Source organism: Pipistrellus kuhlii, unplaced genomic scaffold (genome assembly GCF_014108245.1).
Source record: "Pipistrellus kuhlii isolate mPipKuh1 unplaced genomic scaffold, mPipKuh1.p scaffold_m20_p_11, whole genome shotgun sequence".
Taxonomy (NCBI): domain Eukaryota; kingdom Metazoa; phylum Chordata; class Mammalia; order Chiroptera; family Vespertilionidae; genus Pipistrellus; species Pipistrellus kuhlii.
Genome location: NW_023425416.1, coordinates 20,162,390 through 20,184,182, shown reverse-complemented (window position 1 = coordinate 20,184,182; position 21,793 = coordinate 20,162,390). Strand labels below are relative to the sequence as shown.

The window sequence follows — 21,793 nt, the reverse complement described above, 5'->3', positions numbered from 1 at the left end:
TAGAGAGAGCATATAAAATGGCCATAATTTTTGTGCAATAAGGTTCAGCTCTTTAAAGTTCACTTGAGCAAGATGTGTCCCCTCCCTTGGTGAGTCAGGAATCAGTAGTCCAGCCCTGTCACTGGATCACCCTGTATCTGAGTCAAGTCATTTCCTGCCTCTCAATTTTCCCACCTGTCAAATAGGGTAAGACTACCTTTCTTGCTCTAACAGTGGGGGAACCAGGGAGAAAGGACTGGAGGGGCTTTAAGGTATGGTTGTCAGATTTAACAAAGAAAAATACAGGACATCCAGTTAAATTTGAATTTCAGATAAAAAAATAATTAACACTTTTATTATTACTATGTCCCCAATATTACATGGGACACAGCTTATACTTTATTGTTTATCTGGAATTCAAAGTTAACTGGGTGTCCTATATTTTATCTGGAAAACCTATTCAGGGCCCCCAGCTCCATTGGACATCCCCATTCTTTGGTACAGAGAATTGATATTTTCATCACTTCAAAATGAACCCCTAGCCACCCACCTTTCAACCAGGTCCCCACCACGGGCTCCCACACGCCCTCCATACACACTTTGCTCCCCACATTAAAATTCTGGAGCCATGAGCAAAGAGGTCTTGTGGATCTAAGAATTCCTACAGTGGGAACTCGGGTGGAAATTCAGACTGATTTGGGGAAGAGACAAGTGATGCGTTTAAATCAGTGGGGAAATTTGTGCCTACATATGTGTCAAGATGGTTAGAGGGACAGTGTCAGGGATGCTTACAAGCAACTGGTTTCATTCTGTGCCATGTCCATGTGCACATAAACTAGTGGACACCACATCCACACTCTTACAGAAAAACCAGCCAGTGGTGTGGCTGTGCACATTCACGCCAATGGTCAAATGCTGTATCCACAGCTGTGTGCTGCATCTGCGTGCACCTGTGCATAGCTAGATGCCAGGTTTTTGTGGTTTTTTGTGTGTTTTTGTTTTTTTACAGAGAAGAAGGGAGAGAGAGAGAGAGCCAGAAACGTCAATGAGAGAGAAACATCGACCAGTTGTCTCTTGCACACCCCCTACCGGGGATGTGCCCGCAACCAAGGTACATGCCCTTGACCGGAATCGAACCCAGGACCTTTCAGTCCACAGACTGACGCTCTACCACTGAGCCAAACCGGTTTCAGCTAGATGCCAGTTTTGTATGTGAGCAAGTGAATCAATAACACTACCTACATGTGATCACTCATAATGGATCCATAGAAAAGTCCCCTGGGGCTGTGACATATCAGAGAGACACCCCTGACCTTGCCCATCTGGAACCATCAACACCGTGATATGATTGTAAACTCCAGGCACGGACACATGCCCACCGTGCCTGCTGGACAATAGCCATCAGATTTGTTCTGAACTTAGAGCAACTGCCCAGTCAGACTCAAACCACAGGGAAGCCACAGCAAAAATTGTTGAGCCATGTTGGCTAACTGGCTCTTACAGGTGGCATGTGGCCACCCAGGTGTACAGACACCTCTGGGTGGCCTCAGCACCCACATCCCTATGTCTGCTCCCCAGTGAGGCAGAAGAGAGAGGGAGGGAGGGAGGGAGGGAGGGAGGAAGGGAGGGAGGTTCCTGAGGGCCTACTGTGTGCTGGCACAAATAACCTCCTCTAGGGAATGACATCAGCATCCAGAAGATAGTCGCAGCAGAGGGTGGATCTCAGTCAGTATTTGACCCCCAGAGCCAAAACCTGGCACAGGAAAGATGCTAGTGAATGAGTGACCTGGGTGACAAATACTACCAGGGAAGGACAAGAAGGTTGGGTTATTCTTTTTTAAAATATATTTTTATTGATTTCAGAGAGGAAGGGAGAGGGAGAGAGAGATAGAAACATCTATTCTGAGAGAGAGTCATTGGCTGGCTGCCTCCTGCCTGCCTCCTCCTGCAGCCCAGGCATGTGCCCTGTCTGGGAATTGAACTGTGACCTCCTGATTCATAGGTCGACGCTCAACCACTGAGCACACAAACCAGGCAGGGTTGGTTGTTCTTGCTGGATAAATCAAGGAAGGCTTTCAGGAGGTGATGATAAAATTTCTTCTGAGTCTCAGAAGACTAAATATCTCAACAGAGGAGAGAGTTGGGTGTCTTGGTTTAGGAGCCAGCTGAACCAAGACAGGCAGACAAATGCCAGGAAAGTGGGATAAACACAGCCAGACTGAGAGTAAGGCAAGGAGAGTTCTTTAGGACAACCTCAGAGAGGCTAAGGTGAGCCCAGGAGTTAGATGCAGCAATGAATGGCTTGTAGAGCAGGTCAGGGACGCTGTCAGAGCAGCCATGAGTGTGAGCTCCTAACACCAAACTGCCTGATCTCTACTGGTTTCCTTTATCTCCCGCCTTATTACTGGTTTCTCTTTCTCCAGACCTTTTCAGCTGGCGGAAGACAGGGCTGAGTATCACCCCCACATCCCCTGTGGCCTCAAGTCTGGGTCTGTCAGCTTTTCAAACCGCAGCACTGTTCCCTCCTCTGCTGCCTCAAGGTAGACTGTGAGCCTGGCTGTGGCAGCTTTCAGGAAGGGAAACGAGCCCTGTGGGAGCTGGAAGCCCTGCAGAAGGAAGAAAAAGGTAGACCCAGGCTCTGTTCCCCACCCACTGTGTGTACTGGACAAGCTGCTCTCCTCATGTGCCAGGGTTGTTGATGTGGCTCAAAACCCCTGGCAGGTTAGTTCCCTCCCTCCCTCTCCCACAGGGCAGTGGTCCTTCAACCGGAGCCTGCATTCCTGTCCCCAGGGGAGAGCTGTCCCAATGTACCAGATCCAAGGCAGGAAGTCTGGGTGTGCTGATAACTTGTTATTTCTAGCCTGTGTTCAGGTAATGCTGAAGCTGCTGTTCTGGGAACCGCAAAGTCTTAGATCCTGGCTGTGTGTCCCTGGGAAGCTCTTAGGACTCCCAAGCCCAGGTCTCACCCCAGCTCAATTTCATGGGAGTTTCTAGATTTGGGAACCCAGACATTAATATTTTTTTAAATGCTCTGGTGATTCTAATGTACAATAAAGTCAGGAGCAAGTGGCGGGGAGGGGGGCGGGGCGGGGAAGGAAGGTGGTAATCAGAGTAACAAACAGCTGATACTTATCAAGCTCTTACCATGTGCCAGGTGTCAGCTCCTGCACATCAGATGTGCCTCTTCCTCCCACTGACTATATGAGGTATGTGCTATCACTGTTCCCAAGTTGCATGTGAGAAAGCTAAGACCCAGAGAGGGAAAGTCATCTGCCCAAGGTCACACAGCTGGGAAGTAGCAACTCTCAGACTTGTTTCTTCTCCCATTCATTGTTTTTGTCTTGAACACTGTGAATTTCCCAATCACCCCGGCAGCGATGCCTTTGTAAACTGCTCATTCTCCCTGGCCTCTGACAGGGTACACACACATCAGCTCCTCCTCTCACATACAGCCCCATGCCACATACCTTTATGTGTCCAGACCTGAGCACGGACACACAGCCACGGCCCAGGTGTGTGCATACCTGCACAGACAGCCTCTCCCACATACGCCATCACACATCTGCCTTCTGGGGGCCCTCACGGGCACCACCTGATTGGAATCTTGGTTCCGTTTTTTACATGCATGCAGCAGGGCCATGAAACCATCTCCGGTTTTCATGGGAAAGCATTCGCAGTTCTTTCATCTGAAATGTCCTCAGCTCCGCAGATTGACAGGATCAGGCTGGTGTGAACTAATGATTCGTGTCGGCTTAATCAGGGAGGGTCACTGTAGGGCATTTGTTCTGAGCAGACACAGCCCACCTCTGGCCAGATCAGGCTGGAGCGGGGCAGACGTGAGCGCTGAGCTCTGTGACAAGAGGCCTGACTCAGTTGCCTTCCCAACAGTATGACCCTGTGCCTCAGTGCACACACCTGCATAATGGGGTGATCACGATAGAAGAAGAGGGTTTTACAGTTCACAAAGCACTGTCAGAGCCTTGTTTCTGTTTGATCCTCAAGTAGGATAGCCTAAGACCCCTCCACCCCAGAGAGAGTGAGTGATGTACTCAAGGTCACACAAGTAAAAATGCATCTAAACGAGGTCTCTGGACCAGAGTAGAGGTGTGGTGGGGCTGGGATGGTGGGTTCTAATATATCTAAGACAGGGGAGAAAGTAAGTCATATTTTTATGTCCCCATTCTCAGAAATATCTGGGTGACACCTTCCAGGCCCAGAGTAACAGAAGGAGTGGTAGTGTGCTAATTAGTGGTAATGAGGTAGTTAGTGGTAGTAAGGTAGTTAGTAGGAGTAGTTAGTAGTAACAAGTAGCAACTCTCAGACTTGTTTCATTTATGAGAGTCAACTGTGCCAGCCTTTAAGCCTTATCATATTCCTGATCTTTCGTCAGTCCTGCAAGACACTTGTACTTTTATCCCATTTCACAGAAGTGGAAACTGAGGCTCAGATTGGAAAATGATTTGCACAAAGCACCAACTCTGAACCAAAGAGCATCTGAGATTTGAACCCAGTTCTAAAGCCATTAGAAATAAGGGCCTGGCCCAGCTGGTATGGCTCGGTGGTTGTGTGTCGACTAGAAACCGGGAGGTCACAGTTCAATTCCAGGCACATGCTCAGGTTGCAGGCTCGATCCCCAGTAGGGGGTATGCATGAGGCAGCTGATCAATGATTCTCTCTCTTTGATGTTTCTATCTCTCTCTTTCCTTCTCCCTTCCTTTCTAAATATATATATATATTTTTAATAAGGAGCTGGTTTCTACGCAACCCACCTCTGGAAACAGCCTTCCCTCCCCTCTGCCTCTGCAGCCGTGGCCTCCTGCCCCTGGCATCTGAGAGAGCAGTTGGTTTACACAGTAGCACTCAGCAGTGTGTGGAGAGTCTGAGGGACATGATTACTGTGCTTACTTTTTTTCCTTGGAATCATTTGCTCAGGCAGTGGACAGGTCCACTCAGCCACACAACATCTTCCAATATCAAACAGCTTTGGTGGGCAAAGTTCATTCCGGCTCCTACCAGGGATTGAAAAAATTCTCCAGGGTCCCTTTGCTGGAAACAAGGATGCTTAGCTTCAGGGGGTGCAGAGTAGGGAAGGAGAGGTCAGGAGTCATCTGGATGGCCTGGAAAACTCACCCTGAGCACACTCCCTTTCCTCTCCCCCCCGCCTCCCCCCCAGTAGCCAGAGGCCCCTATTTTTATCCCAGCCTATTGGCATGAGGTGCTTTGTTTTGGTGCCCCGTACACAAAAAGACCAATGCCCTATCCCCGGTCAACGGGGCAGAAAGTAAGTCATATCTATGTCCCCATTCTCTCATGATGCCCCTTTTCCTGACACACTCACCTCTAACCCAACACCCGTGCCTTTACTTACCTCAGTAGCTTTTTTAAAATTCTGACTAATATGCATGTCCTACCTCTAAATCAGGTTGTGAAAGTTTGTTTCATACAGAAAGATTTTATGTGACTTACGTGAGGAAATTCAGACAAAGGGAAGAAAGGAAAAATAAGATGAGTCACAGGCATAGCACATGCCACTGTAGTACAGGCCAAGCTGGAACTGCAAATTCAGCGCTGAGCTACCAGACGGGCCAGGGGAAGAAGGCATTACGTTGAGCTCCATGAGCCAGAGTCTCCATTAGATCACCCTTCACCCTCCCGAGGAGGCCTGCATAATGATGACCCTTTGTGGCACACGATACACGTGTCCTTTTCTGTGGGGACCATCCGTCCCCTCTCAGGGGCAAACCAGGGAAGCTCCAGCCACATTAGCTTTACCCAAGCCCTTTAAGGTTTCTTAGGCCTTTGCAGACCCACTCCTCCCCACCCACATCCTTTCCCCTGATTTACCCCCACTTTTTCTTCCAAGCTCACCCAATTACACTTCCTACAGGAAACCCTTCCTGGCATCCAATCTCCTCACTGCAGGATCCCCAACATACAGAAAAATGTTGGCTTATAGTAGGTGCTCAATAAATACTTGTTGATCGTTTAAATGAGCAAGTGATGATCAGCCGAAACCGGTTTGGCTCAGTGGATAGAGCGTCGGCTTAGGGACTGAAGGGTCCCGGGTTTGATTCCGATCAAGGGCATGTACCTTGGTTGCGGACATATCCCCAGTAGGGGGTGTGCAAGAGGCAGCTGATCATTGATGACTCTCCGTCATCGATGTTTCTAACTCTCTATCTCTCTCCCTTCCTCTCTGTACAAAATCAATAAAATATATTTTAAAAATATAAAAAATAAATAAATGAGCAGTGATGATCAGATGTATACCATCCAATACAACCCTAACTATTTTCTCTACTTTGAGAGGGGCTGAATAGAGGGGGAGGAGAAGGAGGAAATCTGGCTTCCTTAAGTAAGAGGCTCCCATGCACTGGGCCCTCCATCTGGTGCCAGGACACCCATGGCCAGTAGTCCAGCGTCTGCATGCACTCTCCCTTTCCTTCTTCCCTACAGCGCCCATCCACCTTCAGATCGCCTAGTAGGAGGAACCTTCTGCCCCCAGAAGAACCTAAGCCAGCACTCCCTGTCTTTCCGGCGCCCCCCCCTTTCCCCCTGCCCCTCAGCTTTCCTTAACTGGAAACATGTCCCCAGAGCCAAGGTAGGATCAATGTTCAGGTCAGAGAACTTTCACAATTTCCAGCTCCCTGAGGTCTATGCACCTGCATTGGAGCCAGATGCAGGGATGTTTATGTGGAATAGCCTGAGTTTTAATGTTTGTGACCAATTTCCATTTGTTTAAAGCATCGTGCCAACCAAACAAAACCTCTCTGGTGGCCTGAGGCTACCATTTGTAGCACTCAAGGCTGGATCCAAAATGGCTAAGAAGAGAAAGGATGCCTTCCAAGCAGAGAAATTGGGAAACTGGCAGAGGCAAAGGCTTAAAGGCTTAAAAAAAAAAAAAAAAAATACCGTTTATGTCAGGTCAGCTGGATAGAGATGAACTCTGGGACAAGGATTCCTCAAATATCCAACAGTAGCCAGCAGCCATTACAACAAATAATTCCTTTACAACTTAAGTCCCCCGCACTCTGCACTTGGCTTTCTCCTTTTATGTAACAAATAGAACACACAAGTTCTGACTCTGGATGCTGGAATATTTTTTATTGTGAAGGCGCTTACTGCATCTTTGCCGTTTAGAGACCATTCACTCACATTCCCCTCTGAATAGCTCACCACAGTCTAGGAGTTATATTATTGATGACAAAACTGAGTCTCTGAAGCAACTGGCCCAAGTTCATCCACAAACCTCTACCTCTTGTACAAAAAGAAACTCACATTGAAAACCCACAACCCCACACAGCGTCCGATATCAATTTCCAAGCATTTGTAGTTTCTGAATTTTCAGGGCCTGGCTGGTCTTTTCTAGCAATATTTGACACCGTGTATTAATTTTTAATGTGCTAAATGGTGAGGTGCTTTCTAATCTCACTTGAATCTCCAATACCATTCATCTCTCACACCAGCCTTGTTTATTTCTGCATGTTCCTTTTCAGCCAGAAGGCAGGGGGACTATGTGATTCCACTCTGGGGTGGGGTTTGGACTCAGATGGCATGGGTTCAAATCCCCGTTGAGTGACTCTGGTTAAGTGACTCTTAGTGCCTCAGTTTCCCCACCTGTAAAATGTGGGCAACAGCAGGGAATTGTTATCCCAAGCTACAGCTCAACCTACCTTCCCCTGAGAAAGAGAGGTGAGTGAGAGGTCATAGCCACCATCTGCCCTTTCAACTGCCCTACATGAGCCTTAGCACTTGAGGCTCCCATCTTGGATTTGCATACTGGGGTGTTGGTTGTTGTGGAAACTGCCTAACAATTTCTACCACGGAAACAGCCCTAGCAGAACACCAAATATTTTTATTCTGTGAGCTGTTGTTTCTGAAAAACAGAGGGGCTCACAGAAGCTTGTGAAGAGCAGGGCAGGGCCTGATGCTGGGGAGAGAGCAACTCAGGAGAGAAGAGGAAGTGACAGAGAGGCTGGTCTGCTCTTTTCCCTCCCCCTTCCAGCCTCCTCCCCTTTCCTAACCTTGGGGTCTCAAACTCAATCCCAGGGCCTAATTCGGCTATGGATGTGTTATATCTGGCCTAGGGAATGATTTTACTGGGAAGATTTTACATCAAATTCCACGTGTCCAGATTATTTTAGATTAGAAGATCTTCCATACGGGGCCCATCTTCTCCCACAGGAGCTGAGAAATAACTGTTTTCTTTAGAAGATCTGAGGTTCTTCTCTTTGTCCCAGTCCCCACCACTCTCTGTTGTCTCCCATCCATCTACTTCACTCATTCATAAAGCCTACCTGGCCCTCACAGCTATTCGAATTTTCAACCCTTGGCCTCTGCTCTGTCCTAGGACCCAACATCTCAATGCTGGGCCTGTGAATCCCATGTGGCAGAACCCCTGAGCCATGGCCAGATTCCCTGAACTAGAGAACATCCACATTTTCAACTGGTCACACTGCAGATTCCAGAACATTTGAATCACAGACCGTCAGAAGATTCAGCAACTCACCTCTCTCTGTGTCAATCAGGAGGGGCCCAGGAGATGAGCTGGCCACACCCCCACCAAACTTCTTAGTGAAGCTCTTTATTTACATCAAACCTTATGAGGAACCCCAAAATACCAACAGAACCCAGCAGGACCACTTCAGGGCCTGAAGACCTTGGAATCCTGGATCCTTCTATTGAACTCCCCTCTTGTCAAGATGGGGAAACTGAGTCTCAGAGAAAGGAACTGGTTGGCCACAGGCATAGCAAATAGGCTAATGTTGACTGATCATAGCCCCCTCCCTTCCACAGAGGCCTACCCACCCTCTTGAATTCTCTCTTCTTCCGTTGATCAAAACTCATGGTGGCTTTTGCCTCTCAGGGAATCTAAAGGAACTAGAGCTTCTAGTTAAATAAATGAAGCCCATAGAAAAATTGCAGACATTGGCTGTGGATAGAATTAGGCAAAGGAGGAAAAACGAGGAACCTTCCCGCAGTTCCTAGAATCACTCTATGTCATGTGTGACTAGAACAGGGCTGGGCTGGGTTCTCAGCCCCAAGGCAGCAGCTTTGGTCTCATGAAGGCCTCAGTCTCCCCACCTATGAAATGGTCATAACCCAGCTCTGAGATCCCTCATTCTCAGTGCACAGGCAGGTCATTGGCTATCCAGAGCTTATCCCCACTACTAGGCAAGGCAGGATGCAAGAGCCATCCCAGCCTATCCCACAGGGTCTCAGCCAGTCTGGCTCTTGGAAGCTCCCAACAGAGGTCTCATTGACAACATCGGAGGAGGCTCAGCACCTAAACCCCAGACAGGGACATGCCCATCTCCCTGTATCCCTGAGCCACAGACTGCTGCCACCCAGGACCACTGAGCTTTCTTTACATCACTCTCCCCAGCACCGGCACCAGATTGCACCCACAGTGGAGGTTCAAGAAACATGCATTGAGTGAACAAATGGATGAATGAGCCAACAAATGGCAGGTTGTTAGAATCCCCTACCAATGTGGCATTAGACCACATGCTCTCTTAACTGTAACAGCAGAATGTTCCATTGCTCTGACCCCAACCTTCTAATAATGGTACTGTTTGGGTGATCCCTCTGGATCCCCCTTCTCACAAGTTGACTGAGGCCAGAGGTCTGATGAGGTCTGTGCCCTTTCCCGCCCCCCCCCCCTTGTCCATCCCTCAGCTGTCTTCATTAAATCACAGGTGAGCAGGGGTTTGGCTGGCCTCAGGGACAGGACTGACATTGCTCTGCTGCAGGGGACCATTCCTGCTGTGTTTTCCATGATGACACCTCAGGGCAGGCTCCTAATACTCGAGCATGTCACCTGTGTCCAGTGGGTGGTTGGTGGCCTCGAGTGCAGGCTCTAGAAGAATCAGACTGGTCTTTTCAACAAGGCACAGGTTGTACACGTGTTGGAACACAGGTAAGCTCTGCTGTGGTCAAGGCCATGCTAGATGATGGCAGGGAGATTCGGCCTGCCCGGGGTAGAGGGGTGGTCTTCTCATCAGAGAGCCCTGAGAAGGGGCTCGCCAGTGTAGATGGGAGGAAAGGCTCTTCCTAGCTCAGCATGAGCAAGGCAGGAAGTGTACCAGGGCACTGGTTAGGGAAAAATGAAATGGCAACAGTGACTTGGGGTGACCCAGGATAGCAGCAAAGGAAAGAAAGAAGCAAGGGGAAGCACGCTGGCCCCTCCCACAGGATCTGCCTTTGTCTGTCCCACCCCTGAATTTCCACTGTGAGAGGTTTCTGTTGCATGCTCCTCTTCTAAGGCACAAATGCACCTGAGGGGAGGTGGGGCCATCCACCCCTCCCCTCCAGGCACCACTTGAGCACGTCATGTGTATCCTTGGGTTATCAGCTCTTTGGGGCAGGCACTCTGTCTGTCCTTTTTGCCACTCTATGCCGGTGTCCAGAACAGTGCCAGGCACATAGTAGGTGCTCAGCAAACACTCGATGACTGCATGAATTATCTCATGAGACGCTCACAAGCACCCATGGGTTAGGTACACTCACCCTCCCACGCAGTCTGGGATTCTAACCCAGGCAGGAGCTTCCTAGTCTGTGTCAAACAGGGCAGGCAAGTGCAAAGCAGGAGCAAGGGTGTGGGTGCAAGGTGGGCATGATGCTGGGTATTCGCTTCCTGTAACGAATGACCATAAACCAGTGGTTTTGAATAAAAGAAATGGGTTCTCTCACTGTTCTGGAGGCCAAAAGTCTAAAGTCAAGGTTACATTCCATTCCTTGATTCTTCCAGCTTCTGTTGGCTCTGGGCTTTCCCTGGCTTGTGACTGCATCACTACAATCTCCCCTCCATCTCCATGTGGCTTTCTTCCCTCTGTGTCTGTGTCTTCTCTTCTGTCTCTTACAAGGACACTTGTCATTGGGTTAGGGCCTATCTGGATAGTCCAGGGTGATGTCATCTCAAAATCCTTGGTTTCATCCGCAAAGACCATTCTCCCAAATAAGGTCACATTCACAGGTTCTGGGGAGTGCTGGGCTCTAGGCTGGTGCCTGCAAGTTTCCTGCTTTGTTTTTTCCTCTCTGTGTTCTTTGCCATGTGGCCAGACCTACTTGGGACAATTCCGGGAATGTGTGTGTCTCTCCTGGGCCCTCCAGGCCAACCTCTCTGTACTCTGTCCACAGGTTTGCCAGGCACAGCTCCAGACCTAGAAAAGAGAAAGCAGATTTTTGGACAAAACTTTATACCTCCAAAGAAGCCAAAAACCTTCCTGCAGCTCGTGTGGGAAGCTCTGCAAGATGTGACACTGATCATCCTGGAAATTGCGGCCATCATCTCCCTGGGGCTCTCCTTCTACCACCCGCCTGGCGAGAGCCAAGAAGGTAAGACAGGGGGACCCCTGCCCCCCTCCCTGCAACATGTGTGCCCAGCCACACCAGAGGGCATTCCGGGCTAACAGGCACTTCTCCTTCCAGGTGAGGAAACCAAGGCCCAAGGGGCTGAGTCTCACCCCCAGCCAATCAGTGGCTGAGCCAAAACCCAGGCTCAGAGCCTCCCCCTAGTGTTCCCAAGTGTGAAATGCAAGAGCTGGACCAACAATACCGTGTTTCCCCGAAAATAAGACATCCGAAAATAAGACCTACTTACAGGTTTCCTTCTGAGTGAAATATAAAGCATCCCCGAAAATAAGCCCCCCCCCCCTAGGCTAAACATGAGAGATTTGGTCCACTGATTCTGAAAGACATGGAGTCACAAGAAATTCACCAGGAAATTCAGGAATTGGATTGTTATGATGACGTTCCAGAAGATGATGACATGATTGTCATTGAATAAATGAGTAAATTCTTGATACTGTAGGATTCACAGTTTGTTTGGTTTGTGTTGACAACTACCGTACTACCATACCATATACAGGTAATAAATTTCCTTTATTTTTATTTAACAATAAATGTGTATCGTATTCTTCTTCATGGAAAAATAAGACATCCCCTGAAAATAAGACCTAGCACATCTTTGGGAGCAAAAATTAATATAAGACACTGTCTTATTTTCGGGGAAACAGGGTAGTAATGATTATAATGATCATTTATTGAGCACTTACAGCATGCCAATATTTGTGCTGAAATGTCCTCCTAACAGCCCCCATAAGGTAGTGCATGATTATCCTCATTTTAAAGACATGGAACCAAGGCACAGAGAAGTTCATTAACTTGATCAAGGTCACCCAGCTAATTAAGTGTTTTTAGGTTTTGTAGTGGAGCTTAGAAAAACTGCTGCCAGGTCCCTCTCTGAGAGAGTCTGGTTTTACTGGATGGAATCCAAGTGAAGGTGGCTCCGGATGTACGTCCAGACTGCTCTCTGAGAGCTCCCCACTCTCACATCTGATGACAAAGCCCCCAAATTGCCTTCCTGGTGGGCTGCATTCACGCTTTTTGATCTTACAGTGCTTTAGCCCATTCACAGAGATCCCTCTCAGGTCCCCTGCCCTAGGAATACTCCATCCTCTAGGGGACCCTCCTTCAGCTCCAAAGCTGGGCTTCTCCTCAGAACCCCAAGTCACTCATTCCGTGAGGCATGCAACTATGAAAAAAAAAAATCATACACTGAATATTCTAGAACACAGATTACAAACGATAGCCCACAAGCCAAATCGGTCTCACTTTCCTGTTTTTGTATGGCCCGTGAACTAAGATTGGTTTTTACATTTTCAAATGGTTGGAAAAGTGAAAATACTATTATTTTGTAACTTGTGGCTTTTACATGAAATTCCTACTTCATTGTGTAAAAATAATGTTTTATTGGAACACTCCCATTTCTTTTTCATATTGTCTATGCTGCTTTTCTGCTATAATGGCAGAGGTAAGTAGCTGCAACAAAGACTATGTGTATGGTCCACAAGGCCATATTTACTATCTGGACTTTTTCAGAGAAATTTTGCCAACCTCTTTCCTAGAAGGTCGGAATGTGGTGTTTTGCCTCAAGAAAACCATTCTTCTTCTCCTTAATTCCCTCCACTCTGAGCGTGGAGGTCAACTGCCTCAATTTTATACATATTACTAAGTTGATTTTTTTTTTTTCTCCATGGCATTTCTCCAAAAAGGGTTTAAAGGCATAATAAAGACATGTCTCGTAATCTGAGGTCAACTAGAAAGCCAGACAGAAAAGGAATGGAAGCAAATAAACTATGTTTGCTACTATGATTGGAATATAAATTTGATTTTGTGCTTCCTGGCAGCCAAGGCAGAAAGGGAGTTAGGATGATTTGCATAGCTCAGATTATTAACAGGAGGAAAAACAGTCCTGCAGGAAGATAGCATGCCCCTGACGATGAAATCTGGGATGAACTTTCACATAGGCCATAGGAGATGAATCAAGAGCAGCATTCTTTGCAGAAGTTGTATAGAAAATTTTGAAGAAGATTGTGCATGGCTATTTGAATAGGCCTTGAACAGAGCTAAGGGTGCAACACAAAAACATAATAGTTGTTCTTACTATTTTTATAGCTACCACTAGCTGAGAGCTTTTACAGTAGAGGTTCATTTGATCCTCACAACAACCCTGTGGGTAGGTGCTATTATTATCCAGGAAACCGAGGCCCTGAAATAGGAAATAACTTGCTTCATCACACGCTAGGAAGCACAGAACCATGACTCAGACAGAGACGTTCTGGCTTCTGAGCCCTCGCTCCTATCATTCAGAAAGAGATGGGGTTGAGACAGTGCCAGCTGAGTAAGTGACCTCATGTGACCCAATTCAGTGCAAGATTAGAACTCAGAGGGCAAATGGTGGAGGGGGTAGAGCGGGAGCATGCATAGAGCTCCCAGTGTGTGCCAGGGAGAGCCTTCCAGAGCCCTCCAAACAGATGCCTGTGATCACCTTCATCTTCAAGAGGTGGAAACCAAGGCCCAGAGTGAGGAAGCACTTGCCTCAGGCCGCACAGCTCATACACAGTAGGGCTGGATCTGAAACCCAATTCTTCTGGTTCTTTTCACTGCCCTTCCATGCCTCCCCCTGAGACACTAGTACAGACTGTCCTCTGGGTCAATGAGGGCAGTTGTGCACAATCTAGTTCCACAGAGTGAAGTTCCAGAACTTTGTGATAATACTTATACTTCCCTGACACCCAGACCCTGGCCTGACCTCTGAGCTCTGGGCTGACCATGTTTCCAGGACCACCCCCTTGCCAAGTCAAACACAGGCTTCATCACTTAGTTAAAAATTGGTGCAGGTGATGAACTAAAAGGCTATAGAGTGCCTTACAGCACCCACAGCCCTTCCTTGTTTTCATTCGTGGCTCAGAGAGCTCTAGACTCTTGTCAGAGGTCACACAGCATATTTGTGGCAGGGCTGGGATCAACACACCCAGTGCTCTCAACTCCCTGCCCATGACAGTTTCCCTAGTGCCAGAGTGCTAGCAGAGTGTCAGGCACATAGTAGGTGCTTAGAAAATGTTTGTGGCTTGACCAGTTTTGAGGGCCCTTATTTGATAACCACCTAAGAGGTAGCTTCTCCATGTTACTGGTTAACAAATCGAGAGAGGCCCAAAGAGGCCATGTGCATTCTCCAAGGTCACACAGAATGAGGCCACACCTTAGAAAATCTCAGATCCAGGGGAAGCAGCTGCAGATTCCATAGAACCTGCGATCACAATCTCTAGGTCCTGTTTCTGCCCCAGTCTGAGGGGACCCAGAGGAGGTCTCAGAAGGCCTGCTCACTCTCTGCTTTCTTCCTGTTCCTGGTCTCATCCCCCTAATGCACCAGGAGCAGCAGGAGTTATTCCAGGAGTCCAGCGGCTCCCGATGGCTGAAGACCTAACCAGAGATCCAGACCCCACTTTCTGGTCATTCCAAGGCACAATGTAACCATCAGACAGTTGTCAGAAGGAAATTAAAGCTAATGGGCTTTGCTGGCAGAGTGAGGGCTCTGACAGGCCCAGAGGCCTCCTTGGTATCGAATCAGCAAGGGCAGGAGGCAGGACTGGGAGGCAAGGCACTCAACCGCCATGCCTGGTTTCCAGAAGCCAGTCCAAGGAGAGCAGCTCATGAAAGGGGGGAGAGAACCAATACTTACTGTGTGCCTTGTGCCAGGCCCTTACTAGGTCCAGGTCTCACCAAGTCCCTGGGGTCATCGCACTTTACAGCTGTCCAAACTGAGGCTCAGAGAGGCCCAGTCACTTACTCTTGGTCACACAGCTGAGTCTGTACTTGAAGCCAGGTCTTTCCAATTCTAGAACCTGAAGGCTTTCCCTTGTCCTGGGATGTTTCCAAGTGTCTTAGATGCTTCAGTGACTAATGGAGTAGGGCGGGGGGGAGGAGGAGAGGGGAATGGGGGGAACATTAATGAAACACACAACAGGGAAAGAACAGCCTTCCCAATATAGAGCATGTAGCAGGGGCAGGGAATAACAAAAGCTATAAAGTGAAGCACTGGGCTCTGTATCTCAAATCACCCCCTGAAGTTTAAGAAAATGCATTTCTATATATGGGTTTTATTTAGCAAGGCTCACCTGTGTTTTCCAGCTTTTTTGGGGGGCAGGGGGGAGATAATTGGTGCCGTTCGTGGTGGTAGAGGGAGCTCTAGTTCCCCTCCTCCTGTCATCACGTGGTCTGGAATACAGCTGGATCCCCTCTGTAACTCGGGGCTCCTGGCTCCATTCAGGCCGGCTGTGGAACTGGAGTGCCATAATGTGTGCTAAATGCTGGGCAACAGGAAGCAGCAGCTCTAACTGAGCGTCACTGTGTGTGCACGGCAGTAGCTGCTTTACATAAAGGCTCACCCTGAGTCCTCCCACCCCCTGGGAGGGAGCGCCGTCAGTGCCCTCATTCTGCAGATGAGAAAACCCAGGCGCCGCAGTCCAGTAGCTAGCTCCTGGGCACACAGCAGTTAAGTTACTACAGCGGGGATTTGAACTCAGGGCTGGCCCCATGTCTGTTATCCACACGATAATGAGTATCATTACAACCAAAGGCTGAACCAATGAAACAGTTTAAAATTACTGGAAAAGCTTTGAAATTCCCAAAGGAAAAAGGCCGTTTTGAGAACCTTATACAACAACGTGATTGTATGTGATTGTTAACTAGCCTGTACAGAACAGCTGGTGACACACACTGCCCGGCCACATGATTCTATAGTATATCAACAGCACAATGATTGAAATTTTCTTTTGAGAGGCAAAAACCGACTTCTGCGCATTGGCCACAAAGTTTCAATTTCACTGTATGTGCGAGCCCACACGTGGTATTTTGTGGAAAAGCCACACTCAAGGGGCCAAAGAGCCACATGTGGCTCACGAGCCACAGTTTGCCAACCACTGTTCTATACCATCCTAGTCTGGACACACCCGCTAAGTCTGGACCCTTCCTGGGAGATTTAAAAAAAAAACAAAACACCTCTCTGGTACCACTTGGCCTTTTTGTCATGTTGTTTCTGTCCCCTGGCTTTCCCAGGTGCTCCTGCTGGGGTCTCCTAAAACTGCTGTTCTGCCCTGGCCAGTGTGGCTCGGTTAGTTGGGTGTCGTCTCATGTACCAAAAGGTTGCTGGCTTCATTCCCAGTCAAGGGCACATGTCTAGGTTGTGGGCTCAATCACTGGTAAGGGGCATGCAGGAGGTAGCCAATTAATGTTTGGCTTCACATCAATGTTTCTTTCTCTCTCTCTCCCTCTCTCTTCCTCCCTCTCTAAAAATCAATCAAAAATATTTTTTTAAAAAACCTGTTGTTTTCTTGCCCTGGCTGGCGTGACCCAATGGTTAGAGCATTGGCCCGAACACCAGAGAGTTACAGGTTTGATTCCCAGTCAAGGGCATGTGCTTGCAGGTTTTATCCTTGCCTCCCCTCCCCCCTTTCCAAGGCGCATGTGGGAGGCAACAAATCCATGTGTCTCTCTCACATCAATGTTTTTCTCTCCTTTCTCTCTTTCCTCCTCCCCAATCCCTCCCACTTTCTCTAAAAATCAATGGGGAAAAAATATCCTCCTGTGAGGATTAACCAAAAATAACAGCAAAAACTGACATTCTCTCTTCCTTGGGATTGAATTGAACTTCCATACTATTGGCCATAGGTCTATGGCAATGTTTTCTACTTTTTACATGAGGCCAGCAAGTGACAGAGTGTACTAGGTTCAGGGACAGTGGTCAGGGCATGTCGTGTCAGATTCTAGGCCCAGGTCTGGATTCAAACTCCAGATCTGCTGTGTGACCCCAGGTGAATCACTGTCACTCTCTGAACTGCTTCCCTTTTTTCAGCCTGCTTGATGATTAAAGTGAGTGCTTGGCATATATCAGATCTTGCAAATAGCCCAGTTGCCTTCCCAACTCCCATGGGAACTACCCTGAGTTTTCCAGGAGTGGATGGTCAGACATGGAAAGAGCCGTTCTCTACCCCCGCCCTCTTCCCCTGTGGATAAAAGACCTGAGCTAGTCCTGGCTGCAGCAATCACCTTGGCTGTGTCACTTCAGTTCCTGGGTGTCAGTTTCCTCACCTGTTAATGGGGGAAATACCACTCACTCTCTGGGTCCTGTGGGAAAGCAGAAGACAGAGTATGTGGAAGGGCTAGGAAAGGCCCTAGCACTCAGCACCATATGGGCAGGACCTGCCTTTGTGTCTGAGGTCTTTGCATTAAATGTGTGTGGTGTTTTTTCATTTTCTTTTTCACATGGTGGGCCCAGCAGGCCTCAAGCAATTTGAGGGCCTAGACTGGGAGGTTCAACAGAGCAAGGGTGTGAGGTGTAGGTCACACAGACTCAGATGGAAGGTGGGTATCCTCACGGTGTGGTTGGGGCTCAGATCCAACAAAGGCCAAGTAAGAACTTGTGACTGAGCACAGGTCGCAGCTCCCACCTTCCTTTCCTTGAGCCCAGAAAGTGGTCTCAGTGAATCCCATTTTGCAGATAAGGATGCTGCAGCTCAGGAAGAACAGTGATTTACCCAGGCTAGTACAGGGACAGCAGTGGGATTAGAATCAGCTCATCGGAGGGCAGGTCCAGTGCTATGGTTCCTACCCCCAACCTAGAGACCTGCCTCATGGTTCCTGGGAGAATGGAAGGAAAGGACAGCAGCAAAACTGCATTTTAGACCCTAAAGCAGGTACAATGTTGATTGGCCCCATTCTGTTACATCCTCACTTTTTCTCATTTCTCATTAAAAAGGCATCTCTTTTGTACCAGGGCTATGCTGGAGATGCCATAGACCTCACCTCATTAAATTCCAGCCCTCAGAGTGGTCTCCAAGATAAGGAATATTCTTCCTATTTTACAGATAAGAAAACTGAGATTCAGAGAGGTGAAGTCATTACCCAGGACCTCACAGGTAGAACAAAGGCAGAAAGCCACAGTAGGCTCTGAAGTCAGATATCCTAGCTCCCTACTTGTCCTTCCTAGCTTAGACAAGTCATGTGGCTTCTCTAAGAAGCATCAGCTACCACATCTGTGAAATGGGCAGAGTAAGTGCTCTGAGATCAGGTGTGTGAAGCCCTTTACACAGGGCTTGGCACCTAGATGCACTACATAAATAATTCATGATTATCTGATTATCAACATTTTTTGCTTGACAGAGCTGATTTAAAGCCAGACCACTCAAGGCCCCATCTGCCTAGCTGACCCCACACCATCTGCTTCCTTCTATTCTTTGCAGGATGCGCCACGGCCCAGGCTGGGTCTGAGGATGAAGGGGAGGCAGAGGCAGGCTGGATTGAGGGGGCTGCCATCCTCCTCTCAGTCATCTGTGTGGTCCTGGTCACGGCCTTCAATGATTGGAGCAAAGAGAAGCAGTTCCGGGGCCTGCAGAGCCGCATTGAGCAGGAGCAGAAGTTCACCGTAATCCGGGCTGGCCAGGTGGTCCAAATTCCTGTGGCCGAGATTGTGGTTGGGGACATCGCCCAAATAAAATATGGTAAGTGTCCCAGCCACAGAGCTATATGCTAGAGTTGGAGAAGAGAAGGGACAGGCCAAGCAGACCCAAAGAGACTGGCCCAGGGAAGGGTCCCTGAAGGCTGATCCCAAGCCAAGATGTCTTCTGCGATCCTTTGGAAGTAAAAGGCTACTTCCTGGAGGGAGTAGATTTCAGAATTGATTTAACTCAGAAATGGCAAATACTTGGCACATGTGCCACCACTCTCAATACCAGCAGATATGTTATAGTTATATTAGTGTGATGTTTTATTTATACATTACTAATCAGTCACAGCTCAGGGCCTCCATACAGCCGCAGAAGCCTTCTCAACACAATACCCCAAGGACTAATACTCACAATGGGTTTATGGGATGAAGTCCATTTCCTATCCCTGATTTGGCTATTGTTGGATGGTTGTTGGGCCAGAGAGGGTGTTATGGGGAGTGAATATAGATGAGTGAACATTCTAAGCCTGTGATACTACCTTGGAGAAAGTGGGCAAGCTGGTGTCAAAAGGAGTTTAGATGAGTATATCCTTGGGAAAGCAGAGGCAGAAGATGGAAGCAAGACTGGAGTATACCCCTTCTCACTTAGCCCTCAGGGGGCAGGGGCGGGGTGGGTAAAGGGGGGGCACGGGTTGGTTTCTTCTGATAATGTGACTGTCCTGGAGTCTCCTCTGCTTAGCCCAGATGGACTAGTCCCTTTCAAAAGAATTCCTCAAATCATAGTTGAAACTAGAGAATGAATTGTTGAGAAAACTAGATCTCATGACCACACCAGGCCAAGAAAAGCACTTAATAAACTAAAGAACATGCCTGCCTAAGCTTGGATTGTTGGGCCCAACCTCAACCCTCCCAGCCTGTACCATTGACTTCAGCTCCAGTCTTCAGCTGCCTATTGGCTTGTGATGGGCACCATGTTGGTTCCTGCACCCTGGGAGCTCTAGGAAGCTGGTCCAACAGTGAACCTTTCCTTATAATCATAACTTTTGGGGACTATTCCAGCCTCTTCAGCAACCTGAGACCCTGCTGACTCCCTTGACCTTCCTCCCATCAGGTGATCTCCTCCCTGCTGATGGCCTCTTCATCCAGGGCAATGACCTCAAGATCGATGAAAGCTCCTTGACAGGAGAGTCTGACCAGGTGCGCAAGTCCGTGGACAAGGACCCCATGCTGCTGTCAGGTGAGCTGCAGCCCAACAGTGGGCTCACTCCATTGCTGGTTTCTGTCCCCTTCATGAGGCTGGAGGGTCTTGGAGACTTTGGTCCTTGGCTTCAGATCTCTGGCCAGCTCAGCTCCAAGTGAGAACTTCCTCTCTTTCCCCCAGCAAATATGCATTGAGCCTACTGGGCTCTCAGCACTGCGTTAGGGACACCACAGTAAATAGAATCTAGATAAAGAATCCCTGCCCTCGGGTAATTTACCTTCTAATGATTTAGTTTTTTGAAAAGTCAAACATTGAAGCCCACTGTAATCATGGATGAGAAAGAATCAGTCAGGTGACAATTGTTTTGTTTTGTTTAATCCTCACCTGAGGATATTTTTCCATTGATTTTTAGAGCATATGGGAAAGAGAAGGGAAGACAGAGAGAAATATCTATGTGAAAGAAACACATCAATTGGTTGCCTCCTGCACGCCCCAGACCAGGGCCCGGGTCAGGAAGGAGCCTGCAACCGAGATGCCCTTGACTGGAATCGAAACCAGGACCCTTTGATTCTAGGACCTTTGGCCCAGACTCATGGGAAAAGTCAGTGAGCCAAACCAACTAGGGTGGGTGCTAGACAACTAGGAAGGGATGAGGCTGTTGAAGCCTCAGTCCTAAGGTGCTATGGTGTAGTGAGAAGAGATAGGCAATGGGAAAATTCCAGGTGGTGATAGGTGTGGGGCAAAAATAAAGCAGGACAAGGGGAGGCAGGGTGCTGGAGAGGTCAGGAGAGGCCATATGTGAGCTGAAGTGTGAATGATGAGCAGGAGCTGATTATCCAGGAAAAGTATACCAGGCAGATGGAACAGCAAGTGCAAAGGCCCAATGGCAGGATTATGCTGGAGGACTGGGAACAAGATGGAGATGTGGAGGGCCCAGATGTCAGGCCTCATGGGCATGGTCAGGAGTTTGGAAATGTTTTGTATAATGAGGATTATCTGGAATGGTTTTAAACAGTGAACTGGCTGCTGCAGGGGGAAAGACAGGAAGCAAGGAGACCATGCAGAGATAAGGCACCAGCCAGGTGACCACCCTCCCTCCAACAGGAACACCCCAAAGGCCTTATTGTCCAGCAGTGCTCATTAAGCAGCTACTTTAGGCCTGACCCTAGACTAAGCAATGGGACCCATCTCTGGCTTCAGGAGCCTCCAGCCCAGATAGGCTGGGATCAGCAGACCAGCAAACAGCTAATTCCACACTGTGTAAGTGAGGAAGGTGTACAAAAGCCAAGAAGGGAACAGAAGGGGAAGGTGGAATTGAGCTGGGCTTTAAAGCATGGATAGCAGCCCACCAAACAGGGTTTTGGATAAAGGGTCCTCCTAGCTGAGGCAAACATGTGAAAGGCACAGAGGTCTGAAGGAGTATGTGTCATCCTCAAATACAAGGTCCCTGACCTCCTGTAGCTTAGACTCCAAGAGATGGACAGTAAAGAAGCAAGCAAGCAAATATATAACATAATTTCAGATAGTGATTAATCAATGATAGTGATAATTCTGCCATGGTGATGAAATAAATACCCAGAGGAAAGGACAGGAATCTTAGTTGGTCAGGGAAGGCGTATCTGAGGAGATTGCATTGGAGATAAAACTGGAACTATGACAAGAAAGAGCATTATAGGCAGAGGGATAGCAAGTACAGAGGCCCTGGGGTCTGACTAAGAGATGGAAATCCTCAAATGCTCTCTTCGAACTTAGGGCAACAAGGCCCTGTGGTCCTAGTTCCAACCTCTGGTTAGCAGAGAGGCGAGCATTCTTGTGAGCAGTGGCCA

The 21,793-nt window shown here is 48.3% G+C and overlaps 1 protein-coding gene across 11 annotated transcripts in view; it reads left to right on the top strand.

Moving 5' to 3' along the window:
• Positions 1-21,793, top strand: part of ATP2B2 (ATPase plasma membrane Ca2+ transporting 2) — a 363,792-nt gene that overhangs the window by 262,622 nt on the left and 79,377 nt on the right. For all 11 annotated transcript variants that reach the window (XM_036431068.2, XM_036431062.2, XM_045579174.1 and 8 more), the window contains 3 exons: positions 11,119-11,316; positions 18,564-18,821; positions 19,878-20,003. In XM_036431068.2, coding sequence (XP_036286961.1) covers positions 11,119-11,316; positions 18,564-18,821; positions 19,878-20,003 — 582 coding nt within the window. The remainder of the gene's footprint in view (positions 1-11,118; positions 11,317-18,563; positions 18,822-19,877; positions 20,004-21,793) is intronic.